This window comes from Mirounga leonina, unplaced genomic scaffold (assembly GCF_011800145.1).
Source record: "Mirounga leonina isolate KUSES-001 unplaced genomic scaffold, KU_Mleo_1.0 Mir_201, whole genome shotgun sequence".
In the NCBI taxonomy this organism is placed as follows: Eukaryota; Metazoa; Chordata; class Mammalia; order Carnivora; family Phocidae; genus Mirounga; species Mirounga leonina.
The window spans coordinates 23,974,860-23,992,564 of NW_023270504.1; the positions used below are offsets into that span (position 1 = coordinate 23,974,860).

The window sequence follows — 17,705 nt, forward strand, 5'->3', positions numbered from 1 at the left end:
TCCGTTTTCATTGCATTCTTAACATATCAGTTATACTCCTTTTTTATTGGCTGCCCTAAAGTTTGCAATATACTTATACAACTAATCCAAGTTCACTTTCAAATAACTATACATCTTTGTGTACAGTGAGAGTATCTTAAAATAACAAAATAATTCTAATTCCTTCCTCCTGTCTCTTGTATTATTGCTCCCATTTATTTCACTTACACATTAGCATACATAATCGAATACGTGGTTGCCATTATTATTATTATTATTATTTTTAAAGATTTTATTTATTCATTTGACAGAGAGAGAGAGACAGTGAGAGCGGGAACACAAGCAGGGGGAGTGGGAGAGGGAGAAGCAGGCTTCCCTCTGAGCAGGGAGCCTGATGTGGGGCTTGATCCCAGGACCCTGGGATCATGACCTGAACCAAAGGCAGACACTTAATGACTGAGCCACCCAGATGCCCCCTCCATTATTATTTTGAACAAACAAAAGATAATTAAGAATATAGATCAATTAAGAATATAAAAATATGTTTTTATTTTACCTTCACTTATTCCTCTTTTTGATACTCTTACTTTCTTTGTATAGATCCATGTTTCTGACCTATATTATTTTCCTTCTCTCTAAGAAGTTCTTTTAACATTGCTTATAAGTCAGTTTCTACTGGCATCAAATTCCCTCAATTTTTGTTTTTCCAGAGAAGTCCCTATTTCTTCTTCACCTTTGATGGTTAATTTTGCAGGGTACAGAATTAGGGTGATAGTTTTTTTCTCTCAGCACTTTAAATATTTCACTCCATTCTCTTCTTGTTTCTGTGGTTTTAGAGAAGTCTGATGTAATTCTTATCTTTGCTTCTCTAAGGAGGTGTTTTTCCCCCCTCTGGCTTTTTAAAATTTTTTAAAATTATTTATTTTTTAAATTTTTAAAAGTTTTTATATACATTCCAGTTAACATACCATGTAATATTAGTTTCAGGTGTACAATATAGTGATTCAACACTTCCATAGGATTTTTCTTTATCTTTGATATTCTGTAGTTTGAATATGATATGTCTAGATGTAGTTTTCTTTGGCATTTATCCTGCTTGGTGTTCTGTGAGCTTTTTGAATCTGTGGTTTGGTATCTGTCATTAATTTGGAGGAAATTCTCAAATGTTATTGTTTCAGTATTTCTTGTGTTCTGTTCTCTTTTTATTCTTCTTCTGCTATTCCCATTATGCATATGTTACACCTTTTGTAGCTGCTCCACATTTCTTGGATATTCTGTTTATTCCCCCCTCCTTCCCTACCCCCCATGTTCTTTTCCTCTTTTTAGTTTTGGAGGCTTCTATTGAGATACCCTCATGCTCAGATTTTTTACTCAGCTGTGTCCAGTCTAATAATGAGCTCACTAAAGACATTCTTCATTTCTGTTACAGCATTTTTGATCTTTCATGTTTCTTTTTGGTTCTTATAATTTCTGTCTCTCTGCTTACATAGCTCATCTCTTCTTGCATGCTGTCTACTTTGTTCGTTACAGCCCTTAACATAGTAATCGCTTTAAATTTTTGGTCTGAGAATTCCAACATCCCTGCTACATCTGAGTCGGTTCTGATGCCTGCTTTATCTCTTCAAACTGGGGGTGGGGTGGGATGTTGTTTGTTTTTTAGTATGCTTGGTAATTTTTTCTTGTTAGCTGGATGTGATGTACTGAGTAAAAGGAACTGCTGTAAATAGACCTTTAGTAATGTGGCAGTATGGCGTGGTGAAGGGGAAGCATTCTGTAGTCCTATAATTTTGTCTCATTCTTTTAGTGAGTCTTTGCCTCTAGACTTTGAATTTAAAGTGCTTCTCAGCTCTTCTAATTACTTCCCTTAAAGTGGAACAGGATGGCTAGAGTGGGTATTTTCCCTTTCCCTAACCAGGCTCTGATAAAACTACAGTGGGTTAGGCTCTGGTTACATAGTTTTTCCTGAGGGTAGACTTCATTAAAAAGAACAGAATGCTTTGGTATGTTTCAGAATTGCAGCTGTGCCCCTCCCCTTGCCAGAAGCCCAAGGGGAATTTTCTCAGATAAACGTGGTAGAGCTCCAGAAGGTAAAACTCTGCAAGTTTTTCCCTCCTTCCCCACCATTGACTGGATTACCCTGGAGTTTTTCTCTCTCAGATTTTCCACATTGAGCTTCCAGCAATTCAACAATTACAGTTCAGGTTTCCCTTCCCTGGGATTTGTTCCCACAGAAGTTTTGGCTCCTGGATTTTTGCTTCAGTAAGTTGTGATCCTCTGTATTTGTCTGTCTGCGTAATTTTGAGAGCAGTGTCTTAGCCTGTGAAGAATTGTTGATTTGCAGTTTGTTCATCTTTTTACTTGTTAGGATGGAATGGCAATTTCGACCTTCTTGCATGCCAGACTGGAAACTGGAAGTCTATTTATTTTTTTAGTCTATTTTGTCTCTGTTGTTTGAGTAATTTCTATTATTCTTTCAATTCACTGTTTTTTCTGTCCTCTCCATTCTGCTGATGAGCACATCCACTGAGCTTTTTATTTTTATTATATTTTTCTTTTCTTTTTTTTTTTTTTAAAGATTTTATTTATTTATTTGAGACAGACAGAATGAGAGACAGAGAGCATGAGAGGGAGGAGGGTCAGAGGGAGAAGCAGACTCCCTGCCGAGCAGGGAGCCCGATGCGGGACTCGATCCCGGGACTCCAGGATCATGACCTGAGCCGAAGGCAGTCGCTTGACCAACTGAGCCACCCAGGCGCCCTATTATATTTTTCAATTATAAAATTCCATTTGGTTCTCATTTATATCTCTAATTTGTTGGCTGAAATTTTCTATTTCTTTTCTGAGGTATTTTTTTTTTCCATTTGGTTCAAACATCTTTGTACTTTCTTGTTGAAGCATCTTTATTATGGTTTCTTTAAAATTTTTGTCAGAGGGGTGCCTGGGTGGCTCAGTCAGTTAAGTGTCTGCCTTCAGCTCAGGTCATGATCCCAGGGTCCTGGGATCAAGTCCTGCATTGGGCTCCCTGCTCAGCGGGGAGCCTGCTTCTCCCTCTCTTCCCCACTCGTGCTCTTTTACTATCTCTGTCACTCTCAAATAAATAAATAAAATGTTAAAAAAAATTAAAAAAAAAAACTTTGTCAGATAATTCTAATATTTCTTTTATCTTGATATTGGCATGTATTTATTTTCTTTTTTAAAAATTAATTTTGAAGTTGAAAACAGAGCTACCCTATGACCCAGAAATTGCACTACTGGGTATTTACCCCAAAGATAAAAATGCAGTGATCCAAAGGGGCACATGCACCCCAATGTTTATAGCAGCAATGCCCACAATAGCCAAGCTATGGAAAGAGCCTAGATGTCCATCAACAGATGAACGGATAAAGAAGATGTGATACACACACACACACACACACACACACACACACACACACACTGGAATATTATGCAGCCATCAAAAAATGAAATCTTGCTATTTGCAATGATGTGGATGGAACTAGGGGGTATTATGCTAAGCGAAATAAGTCAGAGAAAGACAAGTGTCATATGATCTCACTGATATGAGGAATTTGAGAAACAAGACAGAGGATCATAGGGGAAGGGGGGGAAAAATGAAACGAGCCAAAACCAGAGAGGGACACAAACCATAAGAGACTCTTAATCTCAGGAAACAAACTGAGGGTTGCTGGAGTGGAGGCAGGTGGGAGGGATGGGGTGGCTGGGTGATGGACACTGGGGAGGATATGTACTATGGTGAGCTCTGTGAATTGTGTAAGACTGATGAATCACAGACCTGTACCCCTGAAACAAATAATACATTATATGTTAATAAAAAATTTTTTTTAATTAATTTTGAGAACTTGTAATTCATTGTATAATGGGTAATTTTCCATTGAAACCTAGATATTATTGTGTAATATCTAAGAATCTGGATCTTCTTTAAACCCTCTGTTTTAGCTGGCTTTTTCTGACACCACTCTGGCAAGGGAGATGGGACCCTACCTTGTTACTGCCTGAGATAGGTAGACTTGATCTCTTTGACACCTGATTGGTGGGCTCCTTGCCACTTCTGGGTGAAGATGCAAGTTCCAGTTTCCTTGAGGTCTTCCTGGGTCCTGAATTTTGTAATACAACAAACTTAAACTTTTTCTTTTTTATTGGACATCTGTGGCCTTCTGTCAATACAGAGAAAGATTGGAGCTGCTGCCCAAAGGCTTGGAAGTCATTTAGTTCCAACTGCTACTTTATTTCTACTATAATAAGAAATTGGACTGAGAGTGAGAGGAACTGCTCAGAAATGAAGGCTCACCTGCTGGTGATAAACACCAAGGACGAACAGGTACTTTCTTTTTTTTTTTTTTTTTAAAGATTTTATTTATTTATTCATGAGAGAGAGAGAGAGAGGCAGAGGGAGAAGCAGGCTCCCAAGGAGCAGAGAGCCCGATGCGGGACTTGATCCCAGGACCCGGAGATCATGACCTGAGCCGAAGGCAAACGCTTAACCATCTGGCCACCCAGGCGCACCTAACAGGTACTTTCTAATAGATGATGGAGTCAGGAGTCCTGCCTAGTTTTTGTATACCTCTCTTGTCTAAGGAGGTTTTTTGTTTGTTTTTTTTTTAAAGATTTTATTTATTTATTTGACAGAGAGATAGAGAGAGAGCACAAGTAGGCAGAGCTGCAGGCAGAGGGAGAAGGAGAAGGAGAAGCAGGCTCTCCGCCGAGCAGGGAGCCCAATGCAGGGCTCGATCCCAGGACCCTGGGATCATGACCTGAGCCGAAGGCAGACGCTTAACCGACTGAGCCACCCAGGCGCCCCTTGTCTAAGGAGGTTTTTCACTGTTTTGGAATATTGGTGTTATGGCAGAAGGCTTTTAGTAAAACTGATAAGAAAGGCTACCTAAGCCTTCACATGCTACACCTTCTTCCTGTTTCCATAAAACTAATCTCTCCCAAAATAAGTTGGGGCATTTAAAGTATCATATGTGGGGTTCGAGTTGAAGAACGAAAATGTTTTAGGCTGAATATCAGTTTATTATTTCAACCTGTAAATATTTTATAAATTATTAACTGTTTCACTGAGAAAGGGGTATTATAGCAATAGAGAAACAAAGTTCAATCATGAAGAATCACGTCAACAATCAGGAATGAAGTTAAAGAAGTTATGAAAGGAAAATGATTGAATCTGCAAAAAAATTTTTCATGCATGACTTTGAAGAATACCACCTCTTAGTGAAAGGGGGAAGTGAATCTGAGATGAGAATTCATTATGATCCTGGATAGAAATTGCTTCCATTTGTGTTGAACATTGCTGTATTCTGAATGTTTATGTCTCCCCCAAACTTCATATGGTGAAATCCTAACCCCCAAATATGACGGTATTTGGTGGTGGGGCCTTTGAGACGTGCTTAGATACTGAGGGTGGAACCTTGATGAATGGGATTTGTATTCTTATAAAAGAGACCCCACCCAGCTGCCTCGCCCCTTCTTCCATGTGAAGACACAGGGAGAAAAAGCTGGCCTTCACCTGACCATGCTAGTACCCCGATCTGGAATTTCCAACCTCCAGAACTGTGAGAAAGAAACTTGTTGTTTATAAGCTACCTGGTCTGTGGTATTTTGTTATAGCAGCCTGAGCAGACTGAGCCAAGCATCATGCTCACAAGTGATCTCTTTGATCCTGCACTGTTCAGCCGGAGAAGACTTCAGCTTCTGGGGAGGGCCCCCCTGTCGCTCTTCCTGGATCCTTTCCTTTTCTTCTCTTCTCCCTAAGGCTGTAAAGAACTCCGTTCTACCTGAATACTCTAAAGGCTATAACTCTTTTCTTCCTTTAGGATTTTATCTTCCAGAACCTGGATACATATTCTGCTTATTATATAGGGCTGTCAGACCCAAAGGGAAAAAGAGATTGGAAATGGGTTGATCAAACACCATACAATGAAAGTGTCATGTGAGTACAGAATTAGATAAAGGAATCCTGAGCCCTGGATCATGCAGGGATTTTAGAGTGTTACAACTATCAGCTATGAAAATAAAATAGCTTACTCTTCTTTTAACTCTTGCGTTAAATAATTTTATTTGTTATCTCATTTAATCATCACAGGAACTCTATGAAGCACACAGTATTATTTTTCCCACTGTAGAGGTGAGGAAATTGAGTTTAGAGAGTTTAGATAACTCAGCAAAGATTATCTAGCATTGGCAACAAATGATCCTCAAATCCAGCTCTATTTGACATCGAAGTCTGTACTTTTAATTACTACATTATATCTCTAAATATAACAAAAATTTATGTCAATTAAGATCATGGCCGATTATTGATTTAATATTTCTCATAAAGCAAATGAGCTAACTTCTGATAGTTACAATATCTCATATTTATGTAGGTCTTTTTTAAAACTCTTAAATACTTCAGTGCATTTTAGTACAATACCACCTTTGATCCTCCTATCACTGTGTGAAACATACAGGAATATGACTCTAGTCTCTATTTTTTATTTTTTATTTATTTATTTTTTTAAAGAATTTATTTATTAGAGAGAGAATGAGAGAGAGAGAGCACATGAGAGGGGATAGGGTCAGAGGACGAAGCAGACCCCCCACCGAGCAGGGAGCCCGATGTGGGACTCGATCCCGGGACTCCAGGATCATGACCTGAGCCGAAGGCAGTCGCTTAACCAACTGAGCCACCCAGGCGCCCTAGTCTCTATTTTTTAGATATGGAAATCAGGGAAATTAAATTACATATCTAAGATAACAAGAATCTTAGCAGATTTAGCGGTTTTAACTAGTTCTTTGGACTCCAAAAGCAATATATATATAAAAAAAGGAAACAACTATAATGATACTTGGGACTGGGATGAAATCTTTCTTTTCCATCATTTAAGGGAGATTATGGACTGGCAGTCCCTTGGGAACAGGACATAATGATGGACAAATAGAAGGGCTATCTGTTAGGAGAATGTTTAATGCAATAAGATGACACAATACTGGGTGATGTCAGTTTTTGAGGAAATGCCAGGGCTTCAGGTAGAGGAGAAACTGCATGAGAATTGGAGAAGGAATGATTTGGGCATATCTGACCTTGACTTCCACACGGTTCAGCCCCAGCCCCCTCCCTTGCCCTTTTCAAAGCACTGTTTGAAGAAACAACCTCATCCATTTTTTCCCTTTCAGATTTTGGCACTCGGGTGAACCCAGGAATCTTGATGAGGGTTGTGTTAAGCTACATTTTCGTTATCTAACAAGAAAATGGGGCTGGAACACTGTTCCTTGTAATGGACATCACAAGTCGATGTGCAAGGTGATGAAGATCTACTTATGAATGGGAACATTCTGCATGAACATGTAGTTGAATTGGTATCCACTATTACAGAGATAGCTAACTTGCTCTTTTTATTCATGTGTAAGTCTTGTGTAAGGAATTTTCATAGCATTTTTCAGTAGGCTTGTCACCTATTCCATTTATGATAGAATCAGTATACACTTTCATTCATTTGTGCCTTCTCCATGTGTAGAAACCATACTGGAGAGCTCTTTTGCAGACACATGGAGGAAGCACGAGCATCCTTTCCAAATTTTTGTTAGAGGAGTTAGATATTTTGCTAAGGAGTTAGATATTGATATAATTATATGATGGGGTTCCTCCATCTGTCTGGATTTTTTTTTTTCATGAGGTTGGTCAAAAGCGAAATAATCCTGTTACTTTCCATTCCTCTCAGACATATTTATTACCTTTAACTGAAGCATATTATGTGACAGTTGGAATATGATACACATCAATGGAAGTTAAGTTCCAGCTTTGTCCCAGTAGACTATTTGGGGTTCTTAACATTCTCTGTTCAGTCTTAGACTGTCATTTAACATCAGTGTACAGTTGAAGGGAAATCAGAAATTGAACATTAGAGATTTAGAATTAGAAGTTATTACTAGTGAGTTGACATAGATTTATAATCCCTACTTTTTTTCTTTGCTTCAGTTTTATAGTTTCTGTGTGTAGATTGCCACTCAGAATGGCTCCTGGTTTATTCTTGTTCCTCTTTTCACTGAAGTTCTTACTGACCATTTTATTTATACTACAATGTATAACATATTTATTTTTACATATTTACAGTAAAGCCTGTTATTCATTGCTTTCATATGCTAATTATAATTGATCATAATAAAGCTGATTCTAGCCATGGCTATCGCAGTGTGACCTCTTGAGATTATGCCCTGATTATCTTGATGCAACGGAGTAATTACATTTGCCACTCATTTCCTGACTGTATCTAAAAATGAGTTATTTTTATACAGATCTGATCTTATCCATTGTATGTAGAATTTACCAGTTTATTCTTCAGAGAGCAACTTACTTACAATTCTGGAAGAATTCTAGGGAAGCCTTACTTACAAAGAGCTTTTCCCACTATTATTTCAATAATATGGGGTTGGAGTGAAGGGCAAAAAGAACCACTTTACTAATGCTTTTGATTGTCAGAATAGAGGTGTGCTTGAACTGAAGTGCAAGGGAGAATTGGTGACATTAGTTACTGCTGGGACTTTAACCTCCACCTTACATTTTATGAATGTGATTCAGATCCTATTTTCTTTAATTTTCCATAAAGCACCACTAAATCAAGATTGTGGGGTAATAGAGTTTGTGTAAGATTTGTGTTTAAGGAGTGATATGAAAATGAAGAGGCGAGCTGGGTGGTGGGAGGAGCTGTTAAAGGAAGGAGCCGGAGCTGTCGATTAAGCTGATCAAGATGACAACCTCCCAAAAGCACCGAGACTTCGTGGCAGAGCCCATGGGGGAAAAGCCAGTGGGGAGCCTGGCCGGGATTGGTGAAGTCTTGGGCAAGAAGCTGGAGGGAAGGGGCTTTGACAAGGCCTATGTGGTCCTTGGCCAGTTTCTGGTGCTAAAGAAAGATGAAGATCTCTTCCGGGAATGGCTGAAGGACACATGTGGTGCCAATGCCAAGCAGTCCAGGGACTGCTTCGGGTGCCTTCAAGAGTGGTACGACGCCTTCTTGTGAGGCTCTCTTGGGGAGCCTCCAGTCCCTAGCCCCAGTATTGAGTCTCCAGAGTTTGCAGCCACATGGGGACTCCTCCCCTGTCCTCTACAAAGGAAGACATTGCTGTTGTTGTATTCACTTCTGATGTACTTCAAGGTCTTTGGGAGTTCTCTCCCCTCACCATTTCAACTTTTTTGAAATTCTCGCTCTTGCATGCATCTCCCTTCTTGCCCTGCCAGTTTCGTGTCAACAATTACCAGCTTTTCTGAGTGGATTCCTGGCCCTTCCTTCACCCCCTGCCCCCACTGGTCTGTTTTATGCTATTTGGTTCCTTTTTTGGTAGAATAGTCAATGTCCTTGTGAAGTTTTTTAAATCAATAAAGTCAGTGACCTTCAAAAAAAAAAAAATGAAGAGGCATCTAGCTGATTTCAAATGAATGGACAGAATTGTGAAAAATAAGATTGTTGCTTTAAGCCACTAAGTTTTGGGGTGGTTTATTATTCAGCAATGTATACCTGGAACACCTTTGAATTATATTAGTTTTGAATCAGATTCTGCAAAATAATGAAACATAATCACATTGCTGTCTCTAAAAAGATTGACAGTTATAAAGTGAGAATAGATTAATTTTATCATTAGTAAATAAAATGCAAAATAAGTGTTTATTTTTTATACAATTTCTTATTCTTGCGTAGTAGGCATATTATATTACATCATAGGTGTGCGGTTCTTAAATATTTGATATTAAGTGTGCATATACAATTTTTCCAATTATTTATTTATTTAGAGAGTATGAGCAGGGGGAGGGGCAGAAGGAAAGGGAGAGAGAATCTCAAGCAGACTCCACGATGAGTGCACAGAGCCCAGCGTGGGGCTTGATCTCATGACCCTGAGATCATGACCTGAGCTGAAATCAAGAGTCAGATGCTTATCCAGCTGAGCACTCCTTTTTTTCAAATACTAAGTACGACCAAACAAAAATTGTTTTCAGACCAGTGTTCTAGAAAGTGGATTTTAAAATGTTGATTAAAGTTTAGGTAATTGTTCTCTTTGAGGTAAAAGAAAAATAGAGACTACAGACAAAACTATTTGAAGAAAGTGTGTTTATGTTGGTTTATTAAGCAGATATATTTAAGCCTATGAGTGAAATATACTTAGAATTTTAGGCCCTACATTCATCTTTATGGTTGCTATTAAAAACAAACATATAAACAAATAAATCTACCAACACTTAAAGCCCTTTTAGTGAACCTGCCACTTAGTAAATGGAATGGGAGGCAGTAGCAGTGGAATCTTTAGTACCAGGGAAAATACTTCTGCCCATCGGAGCGAAAATGATCAGCCTGGATGAGTTCTCTGAAGGTGGGAATCTGCTGACACATGACAACTCTTCAGGGTTTGTTAATGTTAATTTTGTCTTGATGATAATACTGAAACATAAATTAAGTTTTGTCTTTGCCAATATAGAAATCATCCATGGTACCTACTTTGTCAAAGATGAATTCAGTGACTCAAGGATGGAAGAAATAATGTAGTAATCCAACTGTATTAAGCCAAATGTTCAGTATAAATATTTGATTAATCACATTCTCTCTACAAAATGAAATGCTCTACATCAGTTAAAATTGTTGCAAACGAAACTATATAATAAAGAACCAGTATTTTACTGTGGTGCATATTATTGGTCTATTTATACCTTCTTCCTTAGAAACAAAACTTTGATGTTATTTAGAGAGTCACTTTCTTTCATGCAGCCCAGGTACCTTGTGACCTTTCAGCTCTGTGAGTGGATACTGGTTAGTCCAAGGCAATCAAAACATCATCCTAGTGGTTGGTTGGTTTAGGAATAGGCACAAATTGCATGTTTGCCAGTGAATCACTTCTCCTTGTTCTCCGATGAATCAGGAAGCTAATCTCCCTCTCCCAAAGAATAGGAACAGAGAAATATATAGTCCTGCCTGCTACTGATGGTCATTCTATCACTATGAGGGGAACTAGCTTTAGGATGACAGGAACACCATGGATAGAAGAGTAAGGCAATGGAAAGAATCTGGTTTCTTATGGGTATTGTTGAGCCACTGAATCAACTATTCCTGAAGCATATTCTACTCTGACTTTTTAATAATTAAAGGTAATAAATTTCCTAATTAAGTCTTGACTGATATAAAACAGTATATTATTTTTAGTGACCAAACTTTATTGAGATGCAATAGTCTAAAGGAAGAAGCTAACATTTTTAGAGCATGGTTCAGTGATTTTTGTTTGTTTCAGATTCCATTTGAGTGGAATCATATAGATTTGCCTTTCTCAGTCTGATTTATTTCACTTAGCATAATACCTTCTAGATTCATCCATGTTGCCTCAAATGGCATGAACTCATTTTTTATGGCTGTATAATTTTCCTGTGTGTGTGTGTGTGTGTGTGTGTGTGTACACACCACATTTTCCTTGTTCATTTGCCTATTGATGGACACTTGGGCTGCTTCCATAATTTGGCTATTGTAAATGATGCTGCAGTAAACATAGGGGTACATATATCCCTTCAAATCAGTATTTTGTTTTCTTTGGCTAAATACCCAGTAGTGGAATTACTGGATCATGTGGTATATCTATTTTTAATTTTTTGAGGAACTGCCATACTTTTTTCCACAGTGTCTGTAGCAGTTTACATTTCCACCAATAGTGTACAAGGGTTCCCTTTTCTCCACATCCTCGCAAACATGTTATTTCTTGTCTCTTTGATTCTAGCCATTCTGATAGGTGTAAGGTGGTATCTCATTGTGGTTTTGATTTGCGTTTCACTGATAATTAGTAGTGTTGAACATCTTTTGATGTGTCTGTTGGCCAAGGGAAATTAGTTTTCAATAAAAATATATAAAAATATATAATTTTTGTTCCTGCATTTGTGAAAAAAATTCTTTAAATGGATCTGAAGTTTTTATCAGAATTTCAAACGGGTTAGTGACCTAGAAGAGTTTCATTATTTATCTGGGTTGATTTCAGTTTCCCAATATGTTAATTTCACTACTATAGTCCTCTTATAAGGGCTAAAGAAAAATAAAATCATTTAAGGTTACCCAAATAAACCGTTCCACTTCTAGTAATGGAGAATTATTTTGTTGTAGACCAACCCTTGTAACAACAACAACAACAAAAACTAGCCAGAGAAAGTTGGCTTCAAAGCAGTGGGGAGCTATCATGGCACTGAAGACTTGAGGCACATAACCTGTCTGGATCCATGAACAGTGATCAGCCATTCTTCCCCAAATTTCTTGGAATCAGGTAATCCCCAGCATCTTGATATAATCCCAAAGGATCATCCCAAGAATGACTTACAGGAAATTTCTTATCTGCCAGTGGTAATAAGAAACAACAATAATAATCTCATAAATTGAAAATAATGAGATGCTATATATCTTGTACATGTGAGTCTGTATACCAAAAATATCCTCTACACAGTTGTTTGGAAGAATATCTAAGTATCTCTTAGAAGGTAATGCTTGCCACCAACTATTGATTTAATTGTCTTTAAGTTCTTAAACAAGAGAATCAAACTGGGTCTACTTAGTTAAATCATGGACAATAATTTTCAAAAGGGCAACCCAGTGCTGCTTTCTTGAAAAGGGATTTGGTTCAAATTGCTGATTCACTTCTGATGTCCCCTTTAAAAGATTTCAAGCTGAAAAAACAATATGTACTTTGACTCTAATAGTATGTGATTTTATTTTTAATCTGTGTAAGTTATTATCTTTTCCATTGCTAGTTTTTGCTTTACTCCCTTATTAGACTGAAATAAGCTGCATTTATCTGTACATCTCACCTGAACCTACCACAAGTCTGCTTTTGATCCAATCTCCCTTTCTCCCTATCAATTTTTGTCTTATATTTTATTTTGATGTACTACTCCTTTTTGCTTTTGCTTCTACCATCTCAGCACTCTATTCAAAGCTTGCTACTGTAATCTAGAAATGTATACAGGACAAAGAGCACAGGGTTGCCAATGGTCAAGAGCAAAAAGTGACTTGGGGAGCATACATTGGGGATGGGAAAAGAAGAAAATAGGTCTTTAAATTGATTTTCATATATATATGTATATATATATATGTATATATATATATAGTTTACAAGAACTGTTTTCTTTGGACCATCAAGTGAGTTAGTCGTTGGGTTTATGTTTCTTTATCTCTGAGGGGAACTGGAAGCAGATGGAGATGTTTTATAACCACTTCTCCTTTTCCCCTTATGACTTGTTGTATCTCTAACCAACACCAGGGAAAATTTTCTAGGGTTCTCAATATCTATTTTATCATTAGCTATAACTATTCCATCACTTTAAAAGCTTGTTAAGTTCAATATGCACCTATCCATAGCAGGGTTTTTTTGTTTGTTTGCTTGTTTGTTTTCATATTCAAGATTGCTCACTTGAGAACGTGGAGATATTCATGATATTAATAAAGAGAAAGATCTACATTCTAGAGACTGTATGTTATGAAGGATCCCCAAGCCCTTGAGTAATTATAAGGAATTAATGAAGCCTGTCTTTGATGTTACACCCCTTTCAAGCTCCCCCTTTCCTAATCAGGGAGATAATAAAAGATTACTAAACTATGCCCAATATTGGTCTTGATGCAATAAGAATGTTTCATTGCTTTTGCAGATGGAGTCCAGAATCTTCCATTTTGCAATCATATTCCTGAACAATGTCTGTGGACCTTTATGTAATTTCTATATTACCCTTATTATTGAAGCCATATCTAGTCAGTCAGGACTTCTGCTTACTTCCTAAGACACTGTTCAATACATGGATTAAGCTTTCCCTAAAATCCAACATAAAGGTTGACTTGTGAGTACTTAAGACCTACAAATAAATTTCTCTTAGGGCATATGAAATTTTTTATTTTGCATGCCAGAATAACTAGGAATCAGAGAGAGAAATTTTTTTTTAAAGATTTTATTTATTTATTTGAGAGAGAGAATGAGATAGAGCATGAGAGGGGGGAGGGTCAGAGGGAGAAGCAGACTCCCTGCCGAGCAGGGAGCCCGATGCGGGACTCGATCCCGGGACTCCAGGATCACGACCTGAGCCGAAGGCAGTCGCTTAACCAACTGAGCCACCCAGGTGCCCAGAGAGAGAAATTTTATGTCAGGAATTGAACACACGATCTGAATGCTCTTGTCAAAGTTAGAATGGACAGTTTTGGATATGTGTCTCAATTTCCTCTTTTTTAAATTTTTTTTAAAAGATTTTATTTATTTATTTGACAGAGAGAGACACTGCGAGAGAAGGAACAAAAGCAGGGACAGAGGGAGAGGGAGAAGCAGGCTCCTTGTTGAGTAGGGAGCCTGACGCAGGGCTTGATCCCAGGACCCTGGGATCATGACCTGAGCTGAAGGCAGACGCTTAATGACTGAGCCACCCGGATGCCCCCCAATTTCCTCTTTTATTTTTCCCAGTATTTTTAAATCACTAGAAACTTTAGTCCAAACCACAGCTTCCCCTTCAAGGTATGGTTTATGTATCTTAGCCTTACAGGAGTGTTTAGCAGTTTGTCTTTGATCTCTTTGAATGAAGCAGAGCTCTAGTTGACATCTTCTGAGAAAGAGTCTGAGACACCTTCTGAGTACAGGGAGCCCACATAATGGTATGAGAAGGGCAACCTTAAGGAAGAGGTGAGCATTCCTTTTCTCAGTTACAGAGAAGAAGGTAGAAGTGTATGATGAGATGATAAAAGTCACCTGGAGAGAAGGGGTAGACAACAGATTGATGGGAAAAAGATTGGACACCACAATAAGAGTCATGGGAAGCTGAAAGAAAGAAAAATTCCTCAGAGCCAGAAGCACTTGAAAGAGTAAAAAACCAAATATTAATACAGTGGTATAGGAAGAGGGAGACAAAGTGATGTTTTTGGCAAAACAGGGACTTAATGCATTAATATATTATTTAAGAAGAAAGAATAAGGAAATGGAAATTACAGGTGTCTGAGGGTGAGTTTTGCCCAGATTGTTTAGGACTATAGAGGCAGCACCTGTTTATTTATTCTGAGGGAGTTTCTAAGCTCTCCTCTTGTTTTAGGTTTTTAATTACTCAGATTCTTCATCTGGTTTCTTCATTGCTCTAAGCTTCTTAGGAATTTTCACTTCCTGGTCCCCTGATAACTGCATTTTTCTTGCTGATCTGACAGAAATCAGTATGGCGGTCCCAAGTGAGATCATGGTATGTTGCTATGATTTCCATAGCACTCCTCTGTGCTTGTTTCATTGCGAGCTGTGTGGGTAAAATTCTTCATTGGGTGTCATATCTCTTGATTCCTTTTCCTATCATGTTCTATTAAGATTTCCTAGGATATGTTCTCTTTTACCCCATTAATATGTATCTCTGACTTGGAATACCATTTTTGATTTTTCCTCCTCCTCCTGTCCCTCCTCTTTTTCCATCTTTTGATAATTGACTCTGCTTCCAGATTTACTCCACCTGGTTTTATTAGCACTTTCCCCATCATGACCTCACATATGAATGTGTGTTAGTTGTAGACACCCTCTAAGACACTGTCTTCTGCTACTGGGTTCCCTAGTGATCACGTGTTCTGCAGGCACAAAAATCCGATTTTGAGAGTACAACTATAATTACTTTTATAATCATAATAGAGATTAGGCTCTTTGATTTTCATGTGGGAGTGTTTCCCAGTATGAGAAGAAAAAGTTTTCAAATGAAATATTGAAGATATAAGGGAATAAAATATTTTTTCCCTATTCAATTACCCCCAAATAAGTACTTCAAGTTCATTTTGTGAGAAGTTATAAAGATCTTTTTGCTCTCTAAGCTACAGTTTGGTTTTCTATTTGCTGATAAGGTTATTAAAAATAGTATCAAATAGTCTGGGAGGGAGTGAAAGTGACTTCCTATGTCAAATGGGCCATGTTTGAAGTTCCTTCTGAGATCTAAATCAATCTCAAAGTCTTTTTTTTCCTCACACAGTCTTTATTAAAACAGAATTATCACCTAAGTTAAAGCCTGCTTTACTTTTCATGGCCAAGTGCAAAAGAGAAGGTGGCTTAGGAATAGTTATTTCATTAAAAGGAAGCAGATATTGAGGACTCCAAGATAGAAAGTTTTGACAGTATTGAGCTTCATTAGTAGAAGGACAAGAAAGAGTAAGTGAAGAATTATGGCAGCACCTGAGAGAGAACAGGTCTTGCTTAAAGTGCACACCCTTGAACATAAAAGTTAATGTTTATCTGAGATATTTAAAATGTCTAAATGTTTAAAGGTTCCTCTTGGTAGTTATTTACCCTATATGTTTATCTGTAGCTATCAACAGTCAGAAATTTTGGAAAATATCAAAATGATCTGCAAGCTTGCTTCAGGATTATTAAAATTAAGGAGAAACAGACAGCCAGTGAGTCAACAAATATCTATTGATTACTTCGTGAGCATCACTGTTCTAGGTGTTTGAGATTGATTGACGTGGAAAACAGATAAAATCTGCCCTGGAATATAGAACTTAAATTTCAATGGGGAGAGATAAATGTTACGGGCATATAAGCGAACATGATTAATGAATACAAATAGGTAATAATTCAGCATGGTCTTTATTGAGCTTGCCTAGAGAGAAGAGTTGGTGGTGGTTGGAAGCAAGCCAGCTTGGTACAGATATATAAAGCATGAGGCTCTATAGTAAAAAAAAAACCAAAAACATGAATACTAATCCTTCTTCCTTCACAGTGACTTATCATTTTACATATGGCAAAACTGACAAAAGGCTGTCTGAACTACATACATAATATTAACCGGCTTCAGTGAAGGGACAAGCATGGCAGGTAAGGTGTTGCAATGCCTAACCAGACTTCCCCTTTTCTCAGAGAGAGGACAGGGTTGAGCTCAACATTGGTTTATTCTTTTTTTTTTTAAATAAAATCTCTGCTTTAAGATATTTCTACACTTACATGTTCATATCAGACTCTAGATTCACCCTCAAAACAATTTTTCCTCCAGACTTCTTGATCTCAATAAATGCTACCAACATACACCATGAAATTTGCTCAAGGCAACACTAGAAGTTATTCATAACAGTTATTAATTTCTTTTTTTTAGAAGTTTTATTTATTTATTTGAGAGAGAGCATTACTGGGGGGCGAGGGGCAGAGGGAGAGGGAGAAGCAGACTCCCCGCTGAGCTGGGACCCCTATGTGGGGCTTGGTCCCAGGAACCTGGGATCATGATGTGAGCTGAAGGCAGACGGCTTAGCTGACTGAGCCACCCAGGCACCCCTATTCATAACAGTTCTTGTTTCACATTAATGTTCATCCTTATCAAGTGGATAAAATCCTCTTTTTGATAGCTAAAGTTCTCAATAATAGCCTTCTCCATTCCAAGAATCAGCTTTATTACTGGTCAGCTTGGATCTTGGAACATGGCTCAGGATGAGACTGCCCTCACTCTAAAATATAGTCCTGGTAACTTCATATGTGAAGAGTTAGTGACAGTTGAATTCAGAATCATTGCCTGCCTCACACTATACCTAGTGAAAAAAGCCAAAGAAAGGCCAAGTGCATGTTGGTAGTAGTCTTTACGGCCTTACTCCTTCCAAGAAAAAAAATCCAAATAGATTTCAGACTCTTGCTTCTTTAAGAACTAAATAATCTGATCCCCTGCTTCTATGCAGAAACCTTTAAGGCGTAAAGAGGGCAGATGTTTCTTTGTATTTCTGTGAGATGTTGGAATTTTCCCT

General features: G+C 37.9%; 3 protein-coding genes across 4 annotated transcripts in view; all 3 read left to right on the forward strand.

The window, feature by feature from the left end:
* The window catches only part of LOC118025705 (C-type lectin domain family 4 member A-like), a 30,300-nt gene extending 22,964 nt beyond the window's left edge, over positions 1-7,336 (forward strand). Inside the window, 3 exon segments of the mRNA XM_035028304.1 lie at positions 4,167-4,318; positions 5,814-5,929; positions 7,156-7,336. Coding sequence (XP_034884195.1) covers positions 4,167-4,318; positions 5,814-5,929; positions 7,156-7,303 — 416 coding nt within the window. The 3' untranslated portion in view covers positions 7,304-7,336.
* A 1,134-nt stretch (positions 7,337-8,470) lies between these two features.
* LOC118025704 (barrier-to-autointegration factor-like) lies at positions 8,471-9,736 on the forward strand. The gene has a single exon (XM_035028303.1). It carries the CDS (start codon positions 8,727-8,729, stop codon positions 8,994-8,996), a length of 270 nt encoding a protein of 89 aa, XP_034884194.1. The 5' UTR covers positions 8,471-8,726; the 3' UTR covers positions 8,997-9,736.
* A 2,297-nt stretch (positions 9,737-12,033) lies between these two features.
* Positions 12,034-17,705, forward strand: part of LOC118025706 (C-type lectin domain family 4 member D-like) — a 72,182-nt gene continuing 66,510 nt past the window's right edge. The window contains exons 1-2 of one of the 2 annotated variants that reach the window (XM_035028307.1): positions 12,034-12,258; positions 16,700-16,794. The gene's annotated coding sequence lies outside the window, so the exon portion shown is untranslated. The remainder of the gene's footprint in view (positions 12,259-16,699; positions 16,795-17,705) is intronic. The other variant, XM_035028305.1, reaches the window with a different exon arrangement.

Bases quoted from the DNA above. Each gene is read 5' to 3' on its own strand.
- LOC118025704 (XM_035028303.1), top strand. From the start codon at position 8,727: ATGACAACCTCCCAAAAGCACCGAGACTTCGTGGCAGAGCCCATGGGG.